Here is a 23,951-nt window from a genome sequence, read left to right on the forward strand (position 1 = left end):
TTTTATTGTGGAGGATTTACCCAGGGGGTGGGGTTAGACGATTGGCTTGTCAAGGTTTCCCGGTTAGGGAAGCTTGCGTCAGTGTTCTGGTGCGTGGAACTTGATTTCTTCTTTTTGGAGAGCAATGGAGTGCCCAGTAATGAGTTTTGAGATGGGTCTATGTGTTAGGTGTGTCCTTGGGCAGCCTGTATGTTGACATTCGGGGCTATGTTCCTGTGTTGCTGGAGAATTTGCGTGGTATGTCTTGCTCTAAAACTTACTGGCTCTTGGGTGGTGGTTGGTTTCAGTGTAGGTATGGAGGCTTTTGGACGGTCACTTATTGCTTAAAGTTCCATGTAGTCAGGAGTTTTCTGGTGTTCTCAGGTTTTGGGCTTAAGTTTCCTGCCTCTGGATTTCAGTTTTATTCTTCCTGTAGTCTCAGGACTTCTCCAACTATACAGCACTGATAATTAAACTTCTAGGTTAATGGCAAAAAGATTCTCCCCTGTTAGGGACACCCAGAGAGGTTCACAGAGTTACATGAACAGGAGAAAAGGGAGGAGGGAGATAGAGATGAGGAGGAGAAAAAGGGGCACTCAAGAGGAGAGAGACAGATCTACGCAGCTGTCTGTTCCCAGAGTGTTCTCCGTATCTCAGACACCTACAAGGATTCACAGAATTGGATTGGGAAGAGAAGGGGAAAGGAGGAAATAGAGGTGTTCTGAGGTAGAAAACAGAGAGTCAAGATTGGGAGAGAATAATCTTCGGTTTAAAATAGGGCTTCTCTTTTTTTTTGGTAAGGTTATAGTGTAGTGAAAATGAAAATGAAGAGTAGTAGAGGAGTACTAGAGGACTTTAAAAGAAATAAGAGAAAAGGAAAAATAGAAAATAAAAGAGAAAACGGAAAGAAAAAAAAAGAAGAAAAAAGAAAAAAAAAAAGAAAAAAAAACAAAAAAAAAAAGAAAGAAAGAAAAAAAAAAAAAAATTTTTTTTCTAATTAAAAAATCGTAAAAAGTATTGTAAGTGAAAGTTAAGAGAATGGGAGTAATAGGAGAATTTTAAAGGAAAATAAAAGAGAAAAAATAAAAAAGAAAAAATATAAAAAGAAAAAAAAATTTTTTTTTTTTTTTTCCTTACTTAGAAAAAAAAAAAAAGTAAAAATATATCTAGGAGTTTCTCTGGAGCAGCTGCGGTCAGTGTGGGTTCGGCTCAGTTTCAGATAGCTCCTCGTTCCAGCTTACACTTCTCGATATCTACAGGGCCCTTCCGGTGAAGTCGGTGTTTTCTACAGGGATTTTAATCTGTTGCACCAGTCCCTTCTGAAGCGGTTCCCTTTGTTTATTTGGCTTCTGTTTGCCGGTCTCTTCAGAGCCTCATTTCCGCCCTGACACAGGCGGGCGGAGGTGGGCTCTTATTCAGTTAGCTAGTTCCGTTGCGCTGCGGGGCGGGGCTGACGCTGCGGGGAGGGGCTGACGCTGCGGGGCGGGGCTGACGCTGCGAGGAGGGGCTGGCCCTGCGGGGGCGGGCTGGCGCTGCCGGGAGGGGCTGACGCTGCTTTCTCCGTCTGCGCTGCCCAGGCTCCCGGCTGTTCCATACGGAGCGCGCCCCGCGCTGCGCCAGGTTCCAGCCCCCGGGTGTTACACAAAAGCGCGGAAGGAAAAGCTGCGCCTGCTTTCTGCGCCTTCCCCGTCAGAGCGGTCCAGGCAGCGAGGGGCTTGATGGGCGCACTATCCCCAGGTGTGGCACACTCACTCCCTTCCGCGGACCCAGTCTCAGTTTCCGCTGACGCCAGTCGGGTGCGCGCGCCTTCCGCCCTCTGCGTCCCCAGCCCCAGTCCCCGCCCGCGCCCTGTGTCTCGCCGCGACCTTCCCCTCCCCCCTGCCTCCTGCCTCCGGCGGGGCTGGGCGGGTCCGCAGCCTGCGACCTCTTCCCGGGACCTTCTCCGTCCCTTTATTCTGCGAACGGCCGGCAGTGTGTTCCGGCCGGTTAATTTTCTCTCTTTTGGTCTCCCACAGTTCAAGTTGGCACCTCACAGAAGCTCCCTCCGATTGTCCTCAGGGCCCTCAGGCCCGGACCCTAGCCCAAGCAAGGCCGCCTAAGACTCCCTTCCGGACGGGTCTCCGTCCTTAGCTCTTTTGTCTCACTTTTATCTTTTATATTTGTCCTACCTCCTTTCGAAGACAATGGTCTGCTTTTCTGGGCGCCTGATGACCTCAGCTAGCGATCAGAAGTTGTTTTGTGAGGTTTGCTCTGCATTCAGTTATTCTTTTGATGAATTTGTAGGAGAGAAAGTGGTCTCCCCGTCCTACTCCTCCGCCATCTTGGCTCCTCCCCCTGAATCCTTCTTCCATTTGGGGAATTTTAAAAGCTTTCCTTACCCTTTGGAATTTCTTGGAAACAATTCTAAGGATTTCATCCTCAGCTATTCTAAGAAAATATTAAAGATGCATATAAAGATTTTGATAGCAGAATGATCATGGCTTCCTCATAATTTTATTTATAAAAGAGAAAAATTAGACACAATCAAGACACTTAGCAGAGTATGGCTAAGTAGATTCTGATATATCCACATGAGGAATATAACAACCACGTTAATCCTATTTTTTGAAGATTATTAATGATATTTTAAAATGTTCATAACATCATGCTAATTGAAGCAATAATGAAACATCCACCCCATTTAAATCCACACATAAAACAGATTAAGACTGGGACTTCCCTGATGGTCCAGTAGCTAAGACTCCAAGCTCCCAATGCAGGGGTCGTGGATTTGATCCCTGATAAGGGAACGAGATTTCACATGTTGCAAGTAAAGATGCTACATGCCACAATAAAGATTGAAGACCCTGTGCGTGCCACAACTAAGACCTGTTGCAGCCAAATAAGTAATTTCTTTTAAAGTAAATTAAGACTGAAGGAAGTAGCCAGGTGTTAGTAAATATCTGTAGGATTTCCTTCTTTATGCATTTCTGAGATTTTCTGAATTTTCTACAGTGAACACATATTCCTTATCAGAAAAAAAAGAAGGCTTACATTTTGTTTTTTGTACTAAAGAAATCTGCATTTGCTGTTTCTTCGAATCTCCAGTACTCCATGGAGATATAATAAGAATTGAGATTGAGGAAGAAAATACTGAGAGAAAACGAAAGGTTTTCGCCTTGACCCTCAAACCACACAAGCTACCGGCACCTGCCTGTAGCTCTGTGATCATTGATGCACCAAACAGGCCCCAGAAACAAGTGCCTTTGTCTTCTTTGTCACCCCAGTGTCGCCTCTATGACCTCCGGGCAGACAGGGAAGTTGCCATCTATTCCAAAGAGAGTATCATCTTTGGAGCTTCCAGTGTGGACTTCTCCCTCAGTGGTAAGATTTTCCTAGGACTGTGAAACAGGAACTCAGAGAATCCATCAAGCTTCCCCTCAGCTGAACTTCTTATGGCCCCATGTGCTAAGAGTCTACGCCTGCATGGGTTTTCCTCCAATGCATTTTTGACAGCACAAATTTTGCCCAGCCTGAAGCAGCTTCCCCAGCCCATAAATGAAGGCTGGGCCCATCTCACACTCTTCTTCAGAACAATGATATATCAGAACTCCATCTTCTGTGCCTTTAGGCGTTTCCTCTCTAGCCTTCCATTTTCCCCTTCATACTTGAAAAGGGACTTTTTTCAGAGGGCAGCACTGGTATATTGTGTCAGTGGACCATTCAGTTCTCCCAGACACCTTCCAGTCATGCAGCTGTGCCTTTGTGCTGCTGCTGCTGCTGCTGCCTGGAACATCATTTTCCCTCCCTTCTCTGCATGGCAAACTCCTATTCAACCCTCAAAGGCCAACTGAAATAGTGCTTCTCCCATAGTATCCTCTTTGATCCCCTTTCCTCTATGATCACGTAGCACTTTACACGTAGCTGAGCACTTCCATTACAGACCCTTCCACACAGCGCTGCCATGATACATGAGTCAGCCTGCCCACCATCACCCTCCACAGGGGCCAGCAACTGTGCTTTCTCCTCTTTGAATCCCCAGCGCAAACCACAATGCCTGGCACATAGTGGGCACTAAAGCACTGTTTATTGAATGAATGAATGAATGAGCGCAAGAAAGAGAGTCATGAAAAGAAAAACAAAAGGAAGGAACTGGTTGAGTAACCATCTTACCTCTCACTTTAAGGTCGCCTGCTGTTTGCTGGATACAATGATTATACCATCAATGTCTGGGATGTCCTCAAGGGGTCTCGAGTCTCCATCTTGTTTGGACACGAAAACCGTGTTAGTACTCTGCGAGTTTCCCCTGATGGGACTGCCTTTTGCTCAGGATCATGGGATCATACCCTCAGAGTAAGAGAGAAGCTTTTCTACTTTACCGTGTGTGTGAGAGCAGGAATGATTGGTCTTCTTGAAAGCGGAGAGGTCAGAGTAAGCCAGGATGGGCCTGGGCAGCCAAAAGAGAGCTCTAAGTTCAAGTCTATAGCCACAGAGGAATGATTTGCCTTGGGAGGTAGTGAGTTTCCCATCAGTGCAGGTATTCCAGCACAGATACCCTAAAAGTCTGATTCCAGCCTGTGACAAATCCAATTGCCAATCTCACCTCCCAGGAGCACCAGGGTCCTTATCCCAGTCACAGACCCCTGTGAGGTCCACACAGAGGCTTCAGGAGACCTATGAAGTCCATGCAGTTATATGCTAAATTGTGTATATGTGTGCATTTTTCCAGGAATAGTGTCCTTATGGCTTTATTAGATTCTCAAAGAGCTCCATGACTGTATCAGGTGTTGGCTCCCTAGAAATTCCACCAAAAAACTGTTCAGCAAGCAACATTTACTTCACTGTGGAAGATCACAAACTTGACAGTCTTATTAGCATTTCAGAAGGAGAGAGCAAAGGCAGATATTTATCTGCCAAAGGTTTTAGGGGTCTGATTGAAGGTAAATCTTTTGATGGAGGGACTTAAGTAGGATTGAACAAATTTGGGGCATAGCTTAAGATTGTTTGCTGGACACAGGGTCAGAGGAGGGAGAGAATTTCAAAGACTGTCTAGAAAAGTAGCTGGCCATTTGATGCTGCATATTATCCTAAGAAGTGTGTGTCATTTCTAAAATGAGTAATTGAATAGTCCAGCCTTAGGATAAATGGATTTTTTTCAAAATTTGTGAAATAAACAGTGAAGTTATTTGTGATTTCATCATCCTGGGCAAGAGTTTGCTAAATTAATAAAGCCATGTCAGTATACCCAGAGAGCTGGATGCATACAGAGGATTCCGGTTGTCAGTCTAAAAATTACCATTCCTTAGCAAGGGGGCCACAGATGCCCTTCAGACAGTTAACTAAGGGAGAGGGAAAGCAAGGGGCAAAGAAGCACCTTTGAGTTGCTAGGAATGAAGTATTATCCTTCTAAGACCTGTGAGTGCTCTATTTTGGATGCAGTGTGTATGTTTGTGTATTATAGACTTTGATTTTCTCTCTTTAAACTCAGGTTTTACAAATGTCAACTGAAAAACAGACTGAAGATTATCTGTTTGTGTCTTTGCAGGTCTGGGCTTAATCACAGTGCACATAGGCACCTGAGAATAGAATCTGAAAGCATCACATGTAAATATATCTTACTTCTAGAGGGTCTGAGAGTTTCTTGCAACTTAGCTTCAAGTGAGCAACTCCGTGACTGAAAGTTCACCAAATGTCTCCAACATTACTATTAAAACCATCACCCTGGAAAGATCCCAGTATGAACCTCCAACACTATGAGAACACCTTCCAGTACAGTGTTTTTCATTTTGAACATTTTTGAAAATATATCTGTTTTTAAGATTATTATAAATTATACTAGTCTCAACTCATTCTCTAGTCCTGGTAGAATTCTGCTATTCCCAGTAGAATTGACCATTTACTATATTCCGTTTTGTTTCCTAGAATCAAGTTATTTTTAGGAGCACTTTAAGAGCTGATTTTTCTCAGTGTACATTCTGACATTTGAAACCTTCCCCAGGAACTGCTGATTTTAATGGACAATGTGAGGACCATGTTACTTGGTCTTAGAAGAAAATTGCAATCCAGATGTAATGAGACAAAATCAATTCTTTTACATGTGGTTTTATTGTGAAAGTATCCTTTTCAGCCTTGCCTCCTCTTGTCTTTTTTTTCCAGGTAAAACATTTCCATGTTACAAAGGAAGCAGAGATATGGGTAAAATAGGTTTGATCTGTGCATCTTGTGACGGTGGTTTGTATCAGGAGGGCGGGACATTTTCTATCATTAGAGGGAAAAGCTGAGTGCTGTTTGGGACACAAACGCTTCTCAGAGGAACCAAAACCTTTCTGTGTGGGAACAGAGGATAGTAAACTTATTTGAAAACCTGTTTGTGGTATTAGATGTATTAGGATTAGTAGCATCTACTCAGGCTAAAGTGAATCTTGTCCATATCAATTATACTCGTATTTATTGCATTGCAAGTGTAATTACATACACAGATTGATAGCTCTTGAATGATGATGTCTTTGCTTCACTTATATGGAGGAAAAAACATAATATCCTGCCTTTATTTAAAATTCAGCAGATCCTTCTGGACGATACCAAGTGCTTTAGTTATAGGATCCCTTATTTTCAAGTGTAGAAGCTTATCCTTTGTTTTAGAAAACTCCTCATTCATGAAGACAGCATGCAAACTTAGGGAAATAAAAGGTCACCTCAAACCAAAAACCATTCCTGGGTGAGGCTTGCCCTCTGGGTGGTTGGGTCTGCCAGGCCATGTCCTTGTGGTATCCGAGGGCTGTGCGTGCTGAGTTCCCCGGATCCTCCGTCCCCTCTCATGGCCCTGCCACAGCCTGGCCCTTCTCCTGATGGTAGTTCCAGCTTTGCAGGCCCAGCCCCAGGCTCTGCTGCTTGCAGAGGCCCTTCCAGACCTGGAGCCATCTGATAGGCCTAGGCCTAGTGCCCCTGTAAACCTCAGGGGGTGCACCAGGCCCACCCACAAAACTACTCATTCAGATATCAAAATGAGTCAGAAATTCCCTAGGCCAGCTTTTCCATAAACTCTTTAAAAATAAACATAATGGTTATATTCAATCATTTGCCAAGAAAACATTTACTAAGGGTTTTACTACACAGTAGGTCCTGGAGTAGAGAGAGACAATGTGAAAAGCCCCTACTCACCTCCCCCAGTCTGCACCCCCTCCATCTCTGCTGCTCTACCCACCCTGAGAACAAGAGAGAAGACGGGCGGGAGCAGAGCCCAAAGGGACAGCCTTCAGCACCTTCTCCATTCTGCACAAGGGCTCAGGGGAGTGGGCAGCAGGTCCACCCGGTTCCTGCCAACTGCTGAAGTGCTGGCCCCACAACGTGTCCTGTGAAATCCCCAAGCTGCTCCCAGAAGGTTCTCCCAAGTTTGTTCCTGGGCTCCTAGTTATGATACTTCCTTCCCTGTCTCCCACAGACCCTTCCATGTGTCTGCAGTCTGACCTGGGCCTCCCAGAAGTGAAGGAAGACAGGGCAAAGGAGAAGTCACTCAGGCTCAAGCAAATTCAAGGTTATATATTTGGAGAGGTGGGAGGTATTGTCAGTATACGTGCAAAGTAGTCCCTAACTTTACAATCAGAAAAGTGATTTTAGGGCCCTAAGAAAGTATTCCCTCCAACACTCACTCCCATGGGCATTAAGCCACCTCCCCTATAAGTATTTAATCTCACTTGGGTGTTGTTTAGTATTATTATTGATGAAATACTTGGTTGGGAATATACCAGATTACATGGAGATTCAGGGATAAACTTTCGGTAATAAATTGTATTTTGCATATTGAAAATAATACTGAGTGGAGTTTGTTAATCAGGCTTTCTTTTTTTTTTTTTAGAGGACTAGGAGGCAAAGGTACTAAACCATTGTGGTGAAGGGGCCAAACAGATGTGCCCACAGGTGTGCACAGCCTTGGACACCCCCTTTCCAGCCAGAGAAGAGAAAGGTTAGGCAGAGAAGGGGTTTAACAAGGAGGTGTGTGATGACAGGTGGTGTGGGAAATACCTGTGAACTAAAACCAAGGCAGCTGCTTTGAGGGAGTGGGCAGCTGGCCTCCCAGAAGTGGGTCTGGGTTCAGGGCTCTGGAGTGAGCCCCGGGCCAGAGCAGGCACCCATTATTCACTTCCCTCTTCCCATCCTGGGCCTCCTCCACACCCTTCCCTGGATTGTAAGTGACTTTAAAATAGCAAAAGTTGTGAGGGCCCTTGCAACCTGGCCTCTCCTAGTTGCTTGGCCATCTGGCTAGAAGGTGAACCTTCTAACACTTGATTGATCTTAAGAGGGGGACAGCATGGGGACAAAGGTTTAGACCGAGCTTTTCCACCTTTACAGGATATATAATATCTAAATGCCTCTCAGCCTCAGTTTTCTCATCTAGCAAATGGGAGAGCTCTAAAGTTCCTTCCCCTCTTCCCTTTCCTGTTCTCCTCCTCTCCCTTCCAACTCCTTCTGTCCCGTCTCCCTCATTCTTCCCCTTGTCCCCCCATCTCCTCCCTCCTCTCTCTCCTTATTTCACCTCCTTCCTGTCTCTCTCCTCCTCCTCCCTCTCCCCCTCCTCCCTACTCTCCTCCTTTTTCATTCTTTCCTCTCACCCCTACAGCCCCTACTCATGTATCAAAATAGTAATTATTAAAGATTCGTCTAGGCTAGTGGTTCTCAATGTTTTCATCTAAAGATCCCTCTATACTCTTAAAAATTATTGAGGACCACAAAGAGTTTTTGTTTATGTTGCTTATATCTATCAATATTTATCATATTAGAAATGAAAACTGAGAAAAATGATAAAACACAGGATTCCAGAAGCACATATTCTACTACCCATCAGTAGCCTCTTGAAAACTCCTGAGAAAATGAGAGTTTTAAAAGCCACACATAGAAAAAAGGAGTCAGTGTTATTGTGAAACTAGTTTTGACTTTGGAGGGTCCCCCAGAAGGACTCCCAGGGTCATACTGACTTTGAAAGCAGCATATCTGGGCACAGAGAGGCAGTGGGCAAGGCAAGAGACCAGCGGGGGCTGTGAATCCCTGACAGTCTTTTCAAAGGAAGACCCTTGGGATTCTGGGGTAAGCTCAGCTGCTGAGTTCAAAGATTAACTGGCACTGGGATTGGAGCTTCCCTCCAAGCCTAGGATTGCTGACTGAGCAGGCGTTTGTAGATCTGCATTCCCCAGATGTGCCCACTGGCTCGACAGCAGGTTAAACACGCAGACCCTAAGGCCCGTCGCCTGGAGATCAGGATCAGGCAGGACTGAAGTGGGCTGGGAATTCTGATGAGGGGGCAAGCTGGGGAAAGGTCTCAGTGAATCTTCTTGTCTGTAGATCCTTTGGGAGCACACGAAGCTAAACCACTCGCTGTCTCACCAGTGACAGGGGAGAATCAGGTCACTCTTCAGAGTATCTGCCAACCCCTCATTCTCTAACCAGGGCTTGGTGCTAGCTAGGCTGGCCTTCAGGACTGGTCAGTCTCCACGGTGGACCGACTCCCGCTAATTCTGGTGAAAGAAGTGAATATGTTTCTGTAGTTGTGAAAAGGATGCAGACCCTCTAGGGAGGAGATGGGGTCAGAAACAATGTGCTGGCTGATTTAACCACATACATAAGAAAAACTCAATGCAAATATGGTATGAACATTTATGCAAAGACTGTGACAACAAAAATTGCCTACCTTTGAACCCCAGGTTATCTAACCAACACACCACCGGGGAATGCTTAACATTTGCCTGGTTACTCATGTAAACCAGGAACCAAAAGTCACTGTTTCCAACCTGTCTGTGTTCCCCAGTAATAGGTGGCCTCCCCTCCTAGGTGTTACCTGAAGGAAATGAAAACATGTCCACACAGTAACTTGAACACAGATGTTCACAGCAGCTCAAAATGGAACAACTCAAAGGTTCAACTGCCGATGAATGGATGGCCAAAATGTGGTATATCTAAACAATGGGATATTATTTATCAATACAAAGGAATTAAGTACTGATTCAAGCTACAACATGGATGAGCTTTGAAAACATACCAGGTGAAAGAAGCCAGGCATATAGGACCACATAGTGAATGATTCCATTTACATGAAATGTCAGAATAGGCAGATCCATAGCAACAGAAAGTAGGTCACTGGTTACTTACGAGATTGGATATCCTTCGAGATATGAAATTACACAGTGGTGATGGTTGCACTACCTTGAATATACTATAGCCCACTGAAATCTATACTTTAAAAGTGAATTTTGTGGTATTGTGAATTATATCACAATAAAGCTGTTTAAAGGTATATGAAAAAATAGTAGGTGGTCTCTAGCTACTTTCAGTATTTTAAAAACAAAACCAGAAACCATATAGGTAAGGCTCACCAAAAATGTCACAAATTGCATTTTGGTTAGAAGTGGGGCAAGTGAGCCTGGTAACCTTGATCAATTCATATTAACAATACAAGCTCCTCTGTAAAGAGCTTTTACTATGTGCCAGGCAGTATGCTAAAGCCTTTGTATATACCAACTCATGTAACCCTTGTAACAACCTATGATGCAGACAGTTTATCACCTCCATTTCTTAGATTAGGAAATTGAGGCCGGGAGAACTGAAAAACTTTTTTCACAGTTGCACAGCTTTTAAGTGGCAGAGGAGGGGATTATAGCCAAGTCTGACTGCAAACTGGATAAGAAATTCTGTGTGGAGGTTAATTTATTCATTTGTTTGATTTAGCTAATACTAACCAATGGCAGGGCCAGAGGATTTACTACTAACACCCAGGCTACTCCAAATCAGAAAAAACTGTGTGCTTGCTAATAAAATATAAAATCATGACTCCCTTGAAAATAAAACATGAACCTATATCAAAACATTTAACATAATAAGGGAACTCATAAGATATTTCAACCAGCTCTTTTTGACAACGTTTATATTCCCTTCTGGAAAAATTAATTTCTCACCATATCAGAATCACTGGCACTTGCAGAACAGGCCCTCAGCACTAGCATTAGCCAGCTCAGCCTTCACAGAGGGAGTTTTGTTAGGGCCACATCCTCTGTCTCTGCTGCATGGCCTCTTCATGGGCATTCATAGAGCAGGCACTGTGGCAGCTGTGTAAAGCAGCTCTCTGATAGCCACAGAGCACAGAATTTTGTCTACTTGATTGTAAGATCCTCTACAGTGGCCACCCTTTGGAGGCATTGACATGGGAGACAAGTATCTTCAATCTGCACCTGTTCAGAGGGGTTCACCCACATATCTGTGTCCAAGATTTCCTTGTCACCAATCTTCAAGGTCCTGACCATCCAGCCAAACCATCAGAAGCTGCCCAAGATTCAGTGTAGATCTCTACTCTAACCATCTCTCACCCCAGACTTAGGGTACAGTCATATATCCTGCTTGAATTTCTAACTGGTGGGAGGATTTTCCTTCACCACTGTCTTCACAGTACCCCCCGACCCCAAGCAGAACTATAAGGCTCTAGCTATCCACTGTCATGTGGTACCAGCATATCATATAGACCTATCTACAATATATCAATAACCTCAGATATGCAGATGACATCACCCTAACGGTAGAAAGCAAAGAGGAACTAAAGAGCCTCTTGATGAAGGTGAAAGAGAAGAGTGAAAAAGCTGGCTTGAAACTCAACATTCAAAAAACTAAGACCATGGCATCTGGTCCCATCACTTCATGGCAAATAGATGGGGGAAAAATGGAAACAATGACAGACTTTATTTTATTGGGCTCCAAAATCACTGTGGGCAGTGACTTCAACCATGAAATTAAAAGACGCTTGCTCCTTGGGGAAAAAAAGCCATGACAAACCTAGACAGTGTAGTAAAAAGCAGAGACATCACTTTGCCAACAAAGGTCTGTATAACCAAAGCTGTGGTTTTTCCAGTAATCATGTATAGATATGAGAGTTGGACCATGAAGAAGGCTGAGTGCTGAAGACTGATGCTTTCAAACTGTGGTGCTGGAGAAGACTCTTGAGAGTCCCTTGAACAGCAAGGAGATGAAACCAGTCAATCCCAAAGGAAATCAACCCAGAATATTCATTGGAAGGACTGATGCTGAAGCTGAAGCTCCAATATTGTGGGCACCTGATGCGAAGGGCTGACTCACTGGAAAAGACCCTGATGCTGGGTAAGATTGAGGGCAGAAGGACAAGGGGGTGACAGAGGATGAGATAGTTGGATGGCATCATCGACTCAGTGGATATGAGTTTGAGCAAACTCTGGGAGATCATGAAGGACAGTGAAGCCTGGTGTGCTGCTGTTCATGAGGTCAGACATGACTGAGCAACTAAGCAACAATACAACATCTACAATCCAGGTTTGAGTTCTTCTCCCTCAGTCAACTTGTCATAAGCAACTCCCTGGAGGCCACAGGCATGGAATGAGGGGGCAAAGCAACAGGAGTTGGTGTTGCAGTGGTCTGAGCCACCCACCTATACAATCCTACGTCACGGACCTGAGTTTGGTCTCTTATATACCGTTTCCACTTGATGATAGATTGCTACTGTGCACGCCTAACTTTATAACCAGATAGGTCCAACAGCATCCATATTATGATTAGATCTCAAACTGCCTGATCACCTCATTCAGCTTCTACCAAGATTAAGTAGCAAACCAGAACCTGCTTCTCAAAAGGAGAATAGTTACTGGCAAAAGAGGACATAGATTTGCTTTAAAATCCTAGAGGTCTGCACTGCAGTACTATTGGTGCTTGTCAGAGATTCCATCTGGCTTCCCTATTTGACACTTCAAGTATCATTGGATCTTTTGGATCACAAGACCCAAGTGGTACAGCAGCCTGTTGTTGCTGATTAGTCAGCCCCATGGACTGTAGCTCACAGGCTCCTCTGTCCGTGGGCTTTCCCCAGCAAGAATACTGCACTGGGTTGCCATTTCCTTCTCCAGAGTATCTTCCCAACCCAGGGATTGAACTCACATCCCCTGCGCTGTAGGCAGATCCTTTACCAGTGCACCACCTGGGAAATCAGCTCCTACTTCAGCCTAAACAGCTGCAGAGTCTTCTCTTGTTTTACTCCTAAGTCCGCCAGCCTGTAGATGGGTTGACGTTGCATACTCAGATGTGTATGTTGCCTCCAAAGTGACCTACCAAGTTTGTGCCTCTTTCTTTTTGTAGGTGATACAAGATACAGCTATTCATCTTTCACCCTGGTGGGGATATTTCAAAATGCTCCAGACCAATGAACCCTCACAAATTTCACAGCTGATACCAATTCTGTGTCCGCCTGAGTCCATTCAGGAGAAAGAAGCCATGGAATAACATGAACTGAGAAAGATTAGTATAAGAAGTATATTAACTATAATAGGGGAGTGGAGTAATGAGGGATTAGCTAGTAAAAAGTGGAGAATTCTAAGTAATATAAGGATGGTAGCTATAAGAAACAGCCAAAAGCTGTTAACTGTGCTGTGATTGGCCATTTCTTTGTCCCATCACGTAGACTGTAGGGTCCTTAAGAGCAGGGACCACATGCCTTGTTCTCCATTGTATCTCCAGTGCTAAGGGGGAGACCTAGCACCCCAAAGGCTAGGAGTAAATGAGTGAATGAATGAATGCACGAAAGTAACTAATATTGGTACTCTAGTAGCAACATGCAGGAGAATTACCCTGTTTCCTGTCCCGTATGGCCAGATTACAACACACGCCTGGATGCTTCCATCCAATCTGAGAAAATGCTGATAATACTTTCAAGGGAGTCACCAGCGGAGGGCTGTGTGTAGCCTTTGTCACCCTCTCCTAGTATGAAAGAAAGTGTCGGTGGCTCACCGGTGTTCGACTCATAAACTGTAGCCCCCCAGGCTCCTCCGTCCATGGAACTCTCCAGGCAAGAATACTGGAGTGGGTAGCCATTCACTTCTCCAGGGGACCTTTCCACGTAGGGATCAAACCCTGGTCTCCTACATCGCAGGCAGATTCTTTACCATCTGAGCCAGCAGGGAACCTCTCCTAAAGGAGAGGCAAGCCTAGCCCACTTGCCTTGACTGTCCCCTCTGGGTTCTTAGTCCCCAAGCTGAAAGCTAAAAACAATAACCCCCAAAGAGTCTCACTCTGGCCCTGACTGCTACGTGAATCCATGCACACCACGGGGCCTTGGCTGTTGGGACCGGAACAAGCGTCGATGGGATTCCCATCAAAGGCTCCTCTCCAGACCTGGGAAAGCAACTGCGTGGGGGCGGGCTGAGCCGAGCCAACGCGAGGAGGGGCGGGGCGCCGGCAGGCCCAGAAAACAGGCCCGGGTCGGACCCCCGGTAGAGGCGGAGCCATGGTGGACCCGTTTAGGGAGCGCACCGCCCGGCTGCTGATGGACTACCTCGAGTTCTGCGCCCGGGAGCCCGGCACCCCGGCTCCTGCGCCCTCCACGCCCGAGGCTGCCGTGCTGCGCCACGTGGCCGTCCGTGTCCAGGAAGCAAATCGAAACGTCTTGCTCCTTTACCGCCGCTTCCGCAGGCACCGCGTCGAGCTGGTGGCCAGGATGGCGCAGAGGCTACTCGACGAAGACCCTGGCCCCAGCTGGGGCCGCGTGGCCTCACTCGTGACCTTCGCGGGGTCGCTGCTGGAGAGGCCGCCGCAGACGACCCGACGGCAGAAGAGAGACGACGACGGCGTTAGCAGGGACTGTCGGCTCCTGGTGGCCCTTCTGTGTGCCCAGTTCTGCGAAAGGCACCGCGCCTGGATGATGGCCAACGGCGGCTGGGTGAGCGCGAAGGACGCGGGGCTGGTGGGCGGCCTGGGACGCGCACACGCAGCCGGCTAGCGGAGGGACTCCGAGGCGCCAGCCCTGTAGAGCATTCGCTTCAGCAGGACTGGGAAGTTTGGGGTGAAGTCTGACTTTCTGTACTGGTAGAGTCAGGCCGAAACAGGCCTAGCTAGACAGCTCGCATACTAAACCATTCTGAGAAAGCAGCACCCGACTTGGGTTTGCACACTTTGGCCCTTCCCTTGACCACCCTCCGGTTGTAGGGTGTGCTCATGGTAGGTCGGGATGCTTTGTTTAGTTAAGTAGACTCCCGAAGTGGTGAAGTCAGCAATGGGGTGACCTGGGCCAGATGGATTCTTTATACGAAACTTATCAGATGCACCTCTTTATGGACCCCACAGCTCTGCAGGTCAGAGCACACCAGCCTTTTTCATTAGAATGAAAAAGCAAAAAAAAAAAAAACAACAACAACAACAACAAAAAAGAAAAAGAAAAAGAGAAAAAGCAGCCCCTGGTCCATCCCCACATCCCTCAGGAAGCACTAAGGCAGAGGTGGTCGGGGGTGGGGTGTGCACGGGCACCGTGTGGTGGTGCTGACCTGAGGTTCCTTAACTTCTAAGTTACTGCACTCAGCCTTCAATTGCGAGATGGCCTGTCGCCCCGGCTCTCAGCTGCAAGTCATTGATCTCTGTGGTCTAGGCTAGAGCAGGAGTTGCACTGCGGCTCCAAAACCAAGCCGATGATCAAGGAGAGTCTGGCCAGCCTTCAGTAAGAGGGTAGAATGCCCTGCTGGGTTCTGAGCGAGACCCCTGCTTCTTTCTTCTCTTCCTTACTGGAGTTGAAGCAATGACTGTAGTGACCCAAGTTATAGAAGAAATGCAGCCAAATTATTAAAACCAGCAATTAAAACATAATCTAAAAAGCAATTGAAACATAATCTAAAAATAATCTGGGGAAGACACTGCACTGTTTGCAATTTCCTGACAGACCTGTATTGATGAATTGGGTTCCTTTTGTGGAGGAAGGGTAGTATTTGAGTCAGAACCTTGACCTTATATAAACAGTTTAAGGTGTTAGCATTAACTTCATCCTTTTGGTATATGAAGGGATGGGGGCGTAGGTTTTCAACTCTCCAGGCCTGTGAATTGTCAGAAACTCACCTGAGCCATTTGTCTTAACAAGGCATTTGGCCCCCAAGAGCCCTCCACACTAAAGAGGAAATTGATGGGGAGGTGGTGGTGGTGTTTTTTTCCCTTAACTTTTGGCTAATCACCATTGAGTAAGGAATAATCTTTTAATCTCAAAAAGCAGAAACTCTCCAATTGGGTAAAGAAGACGTGCCCACATCTCTCTCAGCTGCAGTTTAAATGCCACAGTCTGGATTTCAGGTCCCTTCCTGCCCATTTTTCTGAATGGAACTACTTGCTTTATTGTCTCAGGAGTTACCTTTCAAGTTAGTAATTTGTCATTTTCCCAAATGGCATCTGTTTTGTGATCAGGAAAAAACAGATATAGTATTCTACTTTCCTCTTGGGTTTTGAAAGAAGTGAGTGAAAAGATGAGGATTCCTGCTCTAAGTGACAAAATCATGTCCTCTATGTTCCTCCTGTGTTAGACAACTTCTTACAAACCCTAACTGAAAGATTCCTAATTACAAGTAACCTACTGATCAGAACCTTTCTTAAACTTTTTAAATCCAGGAGTTGTCTTACTGCTTCATCCAGAAGCTCTGTGTATTTAATTGAGTACAGGTTTTGAGTATTATGAAACTAATTCTCTTCTTCCATTTTAGGATGGATTTTGTCTCTTCTTCAGCCACTCATTGCAGCCATCTTGGGAAAGACAGCTGGTCTGGTTTTTCCTCTCATACTGGACAGTAATAATCATAATCTACTTCTGGATGAAATTATCGTGAGTTCTAAAATTCTTAACTCATTTCTGCCTGCCTAACTCTGACCAACCAAGCAAATTTGAAATGTGAAAGACAAAATCAAAGTAAACCACCTTCTGAGACATTTTTATCTGCATTCATATAAGGAGTCCTTCAGTGTTTCAGCCAGCGTTTTAACTCCTGACAACCCAATATATTGGGACAAAGGCATAAATGGCTGTTTTTAAAATGGGGGACACAGGGGTCCAAAGGCTTATTGCTCCAAAGAATTACAGAAGAAACCGCTTATCATTAACTATGAAATGTGGGGCTATTTGCTACATTTGGATAAGAGTGGATATGCGTCTCTCATCTATCCATGATTTCATGTGCTACTACTGATTGATTTATCAAGGCAGTATATCAGGGGTGTAAAATGATACCACAAGTTCCCTGAGTCACAGTCTGACAAAGAATGTAATAGTAAATCTTTTTAAAGGAATCCTTTCTAAATTCTTCTTGGTTTCTAGAGTTAATGTATTGAAATTTATTAAATTTTATTTTTCTAATTTCAATAAATTTTTAAATCTTAAGTTATAATAAATTTATGCGTCTTTTAAAAAAATGTAGTTGGTGTTGGTTGGGATTCAATAAGCCTTTATTCTTGGGAGTAACTTGATTGACAGTTTCCTTTTATTGTCTCTTTAAATACATCACAAAAAAAAAATAAAATAAAATTAAAAAAAAATACATCACAGACAAACATTTTAAACATTTAATCAATACACAAGCACTTAGCAAGTCCTTATCTTTCACCTTCCATTCTGAAGTCAGCTCATCGTTGAAGTTGATGGAGAGAGAAAACTTGACCCTCTTAGATACTATACCTGAGGCCTGTGAATTTAGAAGACAAAAGATAGAAAACAGGAGGAAAACATACACGTTTTATTTGTTGCTGTTTTTTACAGGGGACTTTATAGAAAACAAGTGAAAAAGAAACAGACTTGGGGTTTGTATACCATTTTAGCAAAGAATGGTAAATTGTGGAGATATGACTAAACAAGGGATTCCCAGGTGGCTCAGTGGTAGAGAATCTATCTGCCAATGCAGGAGGTGACAGTTTAATCCCAGTTTTGGGACGATCCCCTGGAGTAGGAAATGATAGTCTGCTCCAGTATTCTCACCTGGAAAATTCCATGGATAGAGGAGCAAGTCCGTGGGGTCTCAAAAGAGTCGGACACAACTGAGCCACACAAGCATGACTAGACAAAGGAAAGGGGTTGGACTTACAGGGGTCATTTTGCATTGGCCAGAAAGTTCATTTGGATTTTTCCGTAACATCTTGTGGAAAAACCCAAATGCACTTTTTGACCAACCCAATCTGTTGTGGGACAGTGACTAGGAAATAAATGGGGGAAGCAAATGGAAGATGAGGATTATTTTAGTAAAATTAATGCAGATTCATCTTGGTATTAACTCCCATTGCCAGTAATAGAAGTGTTCTCCCCTTCCTGGTACAAAAAGTCACCTTTCTCACAGGAAATTTATACCCTCCTTTTAGGCAGGAAGAGGGAAAAGAGAGAGCCCTTCCTATGTATGCTATTTCTCAGTTTTCTTCAGCTCAAATTAATCAGTATGCCAAAGTGGCATATTTGGGGGTAACATTCTGATCCCTTTCAGTGGACATAGTTATCCTGCTGCCCACTGGAAACTGTGTCCATGTGTTCTTTTGGAGCCCTCACGGACCCAGCCAAGCTTGTCAGCAGCCAGGGGAAAAGCACCTGTGTGGCTGAAAAGCTAGCCTAGATCTGCTTCAGCAATGTCTCCATAGATGAAGCTGTTGGTGATGCTACTAGAACAAGACTTGGACCAAAAGGAATGGATAAAATGGTTCAAGATGGGAGAGATAATGAGACCATTACAAACGGTGCTAGCACTCTGAAACGAACACGAGTGTTACATCCAGCAGCCAGAATGCTGGCAGGGCCATGGCGCAAGAGAACCAGGGAAGTGGTGCCACATCAGTGGTCATTGTTGCTGGCTCACCACGCTCTCTCTCCGATTGCTGTAACAACTTTTTTCAGAAATGGATTTATTATTTCTGAGTCATCTAGAAGGATGTTCATCGCAGCACTGTTTATAATAGCCAGGACATGGAAGCAACCTAGATGCCCATCAGCAGATGAATGGATAAGGAAGCTGTGGTACATATACACCATGGAATATTACTCAGCCGTTAAAAAGAATTCATTTGAATCAGTCCTAATGAGATGGATGAAACTGGAGCCCCTTATACAGAGTGAAGTAAGCCAGAAAGATAAAGAACATTACAGCATACTAACACATATATATGGAATTTAGGAAAAGGGTATTGAAGTCTTGACGTGCCTTGACCTGTGGAACCAAGTGACAGAGAAAAGTTGCTAAACAGTGCAACCATTTTGTTGAACGCAGCCCTTGTCTCTCAGTATTCAAGTGTAAATGCAGGGAGGAGAGTGACTGACCCACCACAGCTACTGGCAAAGATCTTAGAGATGTCAGAGTAGCTAAGAAACTTGCTAATGCCCTCGAGGGTGTAATGCTAAGTGAAATAAATCAGACAGAAAGACAAATATTGTGTGATCTCTCTTACAGATGGAAACTAAAAAATAATAAAGAACCAAGCTTATAGATAGATTCTAAGTTAGTGCTTGCCAGAAGTACAGGGTGGAGGATGAGAGAAATAGGTAAACTGTTGTTTGTTTTTAGTTTAAATAAACTGTCATTTTAAAAAAGAGGCAGGTGGGGGCGGGAAACTTGCAGGGACAGTTGATTGTGAGTTGGTGGAAGGGCTGGTTCTCAACCAAAAGGTGGCCAATTCTGACATAACCAGAATTGAAAAGCCTAAGACTGGGCTTAAAAGCAGATCAGAATAATCAGTTTCTGTTGTGCCCAGATGGACCAAGCCCTGAAGGAAGACAGCCTATGTTCTAAGTGAAGCAAATTTTAAAAATAGATAGAATTCTCTTCTTAAGACATGATCTTAGTGATCTTGGGTTAACTTTCCTGTTCAAAATGAATATTGCGGTAGTTAAGGATAATTGAAAGAGACCAGAACCAAGCCACTCGCTCAGACTGACCAACTTGCTGCTGACATGCTGGGTTTGGGTGAGTGAGCTGAGGGGATCAGTTTACATGATTCTGGCAAACTGCTCAAGGTTACAGTCTGTATAAGCCCAGGAAAAGGTTCCAGTTGTGGTTCCTGGTTCTATCTAACAAATCAGGCTTGAAGAAGCTGAGCCCTTGATTCATGATGCCCTATGTCTGATTCATTGTTGAGTGAAGCAGAAAGCTGTTCTTGTGGGAGGGCGTGCTCCAGAAATAGTGGGCCCTGTGGTTAACTGGATATGCATGAACATTGAGTGGTATGAGATCCTACTGCGTTTGTGCCTTTACAGATGTGGTGGTGGTCATTTCACCTATGCTAGCTAAAACTGCTGGGCTGAATCCCATTTCTACAGTAACAGAACAAAAAAAAAGCGAGAAACAGGTATGCCCAAGGAGAAAACTATAGGCATTAATGTCCGAAAGGGTGGTATTTCCAGGGTTGTGGAGGAACTGATGGTGCAGCGTTTGTTGGCTTCAGTCAGTACTGACACTAGCAACTGAAACTGTCTGGAGGATTCTGCACATTCATGATGCGGTAAATGCTCAGTAATCTGGGTGATGCTGGCTGGCACCGTCGTGGCCACTGATAGTTTAGCTGGAGTGCACCACTGCCTTGGTGTCCTTTCTTGTTTGTAAGATTGTTTCCTCTTTACATTCCTGAGCTTGGTCTTCCATTTGGCATTAGCTTGAAATTGTCTTGACACAATGAGAATATTAACTATTTGGTTATAAAATTAAAAAACTGCAGTGTCCCACCAGGCCTTCCTGGCCATTACTTTACTTGCATTTTATAAACAATTGGACCTGCTTTGTTGCCTCATCTTACTAGCCTTTTCTCTTCAGAACATGCAGTTCTGCTTTCTGTTCTGACTTGTTCCATATGGCAGGATAAGCTGATTTAACTTTCCATTGCCTTGTGTTTTAGGGTGTTTCTCCCCTTATGGGCTATTGGAAACAATATTGCATGGATTTTGCCTATGTGCATAGCCCTGCATTATTATGTATACAGAAAAGAATTCTAGAAAAAGATTCTGAGTCACAGTTGATATGTATTCAAATTTAGCTGCTGCCAAATTACTTTTCAAAATAGGTTCTACCAATGCAAACTTAGACCAGGTCAGGGAATGCTTAGCTGTTCACTCTCTTGCCAGTGTTAAATCATCCTAAGCTTTTGCCTTTACATCTTCTGGTATTTGTCTTCTTTAGGAAGGTCATTCTTGTCCCAGGATTACCAAGAAAGTATTTTATGTCCTTGGTCATTGATCCATTCTGGAATCCTTTTTAATGTAGTTTTGTAATAGGGAAGAACAAATCTGACTCTATGCTTGATCTGTTCCTTTTACTTTAACATTTGTGTTTTGTTGCCAATGCTTAGTCATGCTCCTTTGCACCTCTTGTAAAAGGATGTTGCTTACTGTCTGAAATATACAGGATAGCCTGTTCTCAGGGCTCTGACTTTTAAGAGTCTATTCACGTATAGATACAAAGTTGCAAGACAGAGAATAGTGTCTGTCCTGTTGGGGGTTTACAGGACCATCATGACCTGACCTATGTGGGCAGCCGCAAGAACAAAGGATTCCCACACCAAGAAGTTTGCAACAACTAACCTAGCCCCTCCCTCACCTTGCCTTTAGAAGTGCTTTGCTGAAACTCTGAGAAGTTCCAGGCTTGAGGGTGGGAGCCACATGTCTCCTTGTAGAGCTCTGCAATACATCTTTCTGTGTTCCAAACTTGTCATTTCAATTTGTTTGGCTTCACTGTGTGTGGGGCACATGAACTTGCATTTGGTAGCAGCATGAAGTAGGACAGTCCTTCTAAGAGTTGGGGTAGTATTTCAGCCTTGTTTATAGATGGTTCATTTTTTCCTAGCTAATTTGAATGTATTATCTAGTTTGTAGACTTATCTTTTTCTTTACTAATAGCACTCTGTCTCAATTACTATGTGTTTATGGCATATTTGAACATCTGGCTTTATAGTTTAATCTCCTCCACCATTCTTTAAAAAAAAAAAGTCCTTGGCTATTTTTGTGAATTAAGATGAATTCTAAAAACCAGTTAACAAAAAATCCACTAAGACATTGCTTTAGGATTTTGAATAGAATGGGATTAGATTATAAATCAATTTGGAAATAAGTAATATGTTTACAATATTGCATTTTCCCTTCTAAGAACATGAAATTCTGTTCCATTTATTTAGGTCTCTTACAATTTTCTTCACACAGGTCCTATGTTCTTGCCAGACGTATTCCAGCTCTTTGACTTATGTCACCATTGGGAATAGAATCTGGAGAGAATGTTTTGCCTTCCCACAGAGAAGAGGTCACCGAACAGAGGTCAGAAATTGGAGGCAGGATGGAGTGTGGAGAAACAGTTTTGATGACATGACTGAAATCTCATGATTTGAGTGTGCCTGAAGCTACTTGGGGCTTGATAATTTTCCTTTTCGGCTTAAACTTTTTTTTAAAACTTTTTATTTCTTTCTGGAGTTTACTTGATAAACAATGTTGTGTTAGTTTCAGGTGTACATACAGCAAAGTGATTCAACTAGCATAAATATGTATCTGTTCTTCAAATTCTTTTCCCATTTAGCTTACTAAATATTATTGAGCAGAGTTCCTTACTATTGAGCAGTAGGTCCTTATTGTTTATTTATTTTATATATAGTATTATGTGTATGTTAATCACAAACTCCCTAACTATCCTTCCCAGCCCCCATGCCCCACACCCCTGCCCGTTCCCCTCTGGTAACCAAAAGCTTGTTCTCTAAGACTGTGAATCTGTTTCTGTTTTGTCAATGCATTTGTATCATTTTTTAGATTCCGCATATAAGCGACATCATATATTTGTCTTTCTCTGTCTGATGTCACTCAGTATGACAATGTGTAGGTCCATCACTGTTGCTGCAAATGGCATTGTTTCATTCTTTTTTTAAGTTTTTTTAAAATGTGAATCATTTTTAAAGTCTTTATTGAGTTTGTTACAATACTGCTTCTGCTTTATATTTTAGTTCTTTGGCCTCAAGGCATGTGGGGTCTTAGCTCCCCAACTAGGGATTGAACTCTCACCCGCTGCATTTGAAGGCAAAATCTTAACCACCAGACCACCAGAGAAGTCACTATTTCATTCTTTCTAATGGCTGAATAATATTCCATTGAATATATGTACCACATAGTCTTTATCCATTCCTCTGTCAGTGGACATTTAGGTTGCTTCTATGTCTTGGCTATTTTAAACTGTGCTGCGGTGAACATTGGGGTGCATGTTTTTCTCCAGATATGTGCCCATGAATGGGATTGCAGAATCAGACAGCAACTGTTTTTTGTTTGTTTTTTAAGCAAAATTTTTAAAAATTTATTTTTAGTTAGAGGAAAATTGCTTTAGTGTTGTGTTGATTTCTGCCATACAACAGCATGAATCAGCCATAAGTATACATATATCCCCTCCTTCTCAACGCCCCCCACAACAGCTCCCCCTTCCCACCCCACTAAGCCATCACAGAGCACGGGCTGAGCTCCCTATGTTATGCAGCAGCTTCCCACTAGCTGTCTGTTTTACACACGGTAATGTATATGTTTCACTACTACTCACTCAATCTGTCCCACGCTCTCCTTATCCTGCAGTGTCCACAAGTCCATTCTCTATATCTGCATCTCTATTCCTGACTTGCAAATAGGCTCATCAGTACCATTTTTCTAGATTCCATATATATGCATTAATATGTGATATTTGTTATTCTTTTTTTTGACTGACTTCACTCGATATAATACCCTCTAGGTTCATCCATTACAGATTAACTGAATCGAGATTGATTGCTTTTCATGGCTGAGTAATCTTCCATTGTATATATGTACCACAACTTCATTATGCGTTCATCTGTTGATGGACATCTAGATTGCTTCCATGTCCTGGCTATCATAGACAGGGCTGCAGTGAACACTGGGGTACGTGTGCCTTTTTGAATTATGGTTTTCTCAGGCTTCCCTGGTGGCTCAGACAGTAAAGTATCTGCCTGCAATGCAGGAGACCTGGGTTCGATCCCTGGGTTAGGGTACATGCCCATTAGTGGGATTACTAGGTCATATTGTAGTTTTATTCCTATTTTTTAAAGGATGCTCCATAATGTTCTCTAGAGTAGCAATACCACTTTACATTCGTATCAACAGCATAAGAGATTTCCTTTCTCTCTGCACCCACTCCAGCATTTATTGTTTGTTGATATTTTTAATGATGGCCATTCTGATGGGTGTGAGGTGATATCTC

General features: G+C 43.7%; 1 protein-coding gene across 2 annotated transcripts; it reads left to right on the forward strand.

The window, feature by feature from the left end:
• The first annotated feature begins 12,204 nt into the window (after positions 1-12,204).
• Positions 12,205-22,169, forward strand: BCL2L10 (BCL2 like 10). Of its 2 annotated transcripts, none has more exons than XM_043472935.1 (3): positions 12,205-14,671; positions 16,467-16,585; positions 21,914-22,169. In XM_043472935.1, the coding sequence occupies exons 1-3, from the start codon at positions 14,240-14,242 to the stop codon at positions 21,948-21,950; spliced, it is 588 nt and encodes a 195-aa protein (XP_043328870.1). In that variant the 5' UTR covers positions 12,205-14,239; the 3' UTR covers positions 21,951-22,169. The 2 variants fall into 2 exon arrangements, with proteins under 2 accessions (XP_043328870.1, XP_043328871.1); XM_043472936.1 differs by lacking the exon at positions 21,914-22,169 and adding an exon at positions 19,982-20,059.
• Positions 22,170-23,951: the final 1,782 nt, after the last annotated feature.

This window comes from Cervus canadensis, chromosome 6 (genome assembly GCF_019320065.1).
Source record: "Cervus canadensis isolate Bull #8, Minnesota chromosome 6, ASM1932006v1, whole genome shotgun sequence".
Lineage (NCBI taxonomy): Eukaryota > Metazoa > Chordata > Mammalia > Artiodactyla > Cervidae > Cervus > Cervus canadensis.

What these genes read in the sequence shown, in the direction of transcription:
- BCL2L10 (XM_043472935.1), top strand. Translation starts at nt 14,240, where the DNA reads ATGGTGGACCCGTTTAGGGAGCGCACCGCCCGGCTGCTGATGGACTAC. An exon ending in TGATGGCCAACGGCGGCTGG is followed by an intron (nt 14,672 to 16,466) that starts GTGAGCGCGAAG and finishes CTTCCATTTTAG; the next exon opens with GATGGATTTTGTCTCTTCTT. An exon ending in TACTTCTGGATGAAATTATC is followed by an intron (nt 16,586 to 21,913) that starts GTGAGTTCTAAA and finishes TTCTTCACACAG; the next exon opens with GTCCTATGTTCTTGCCAGAC.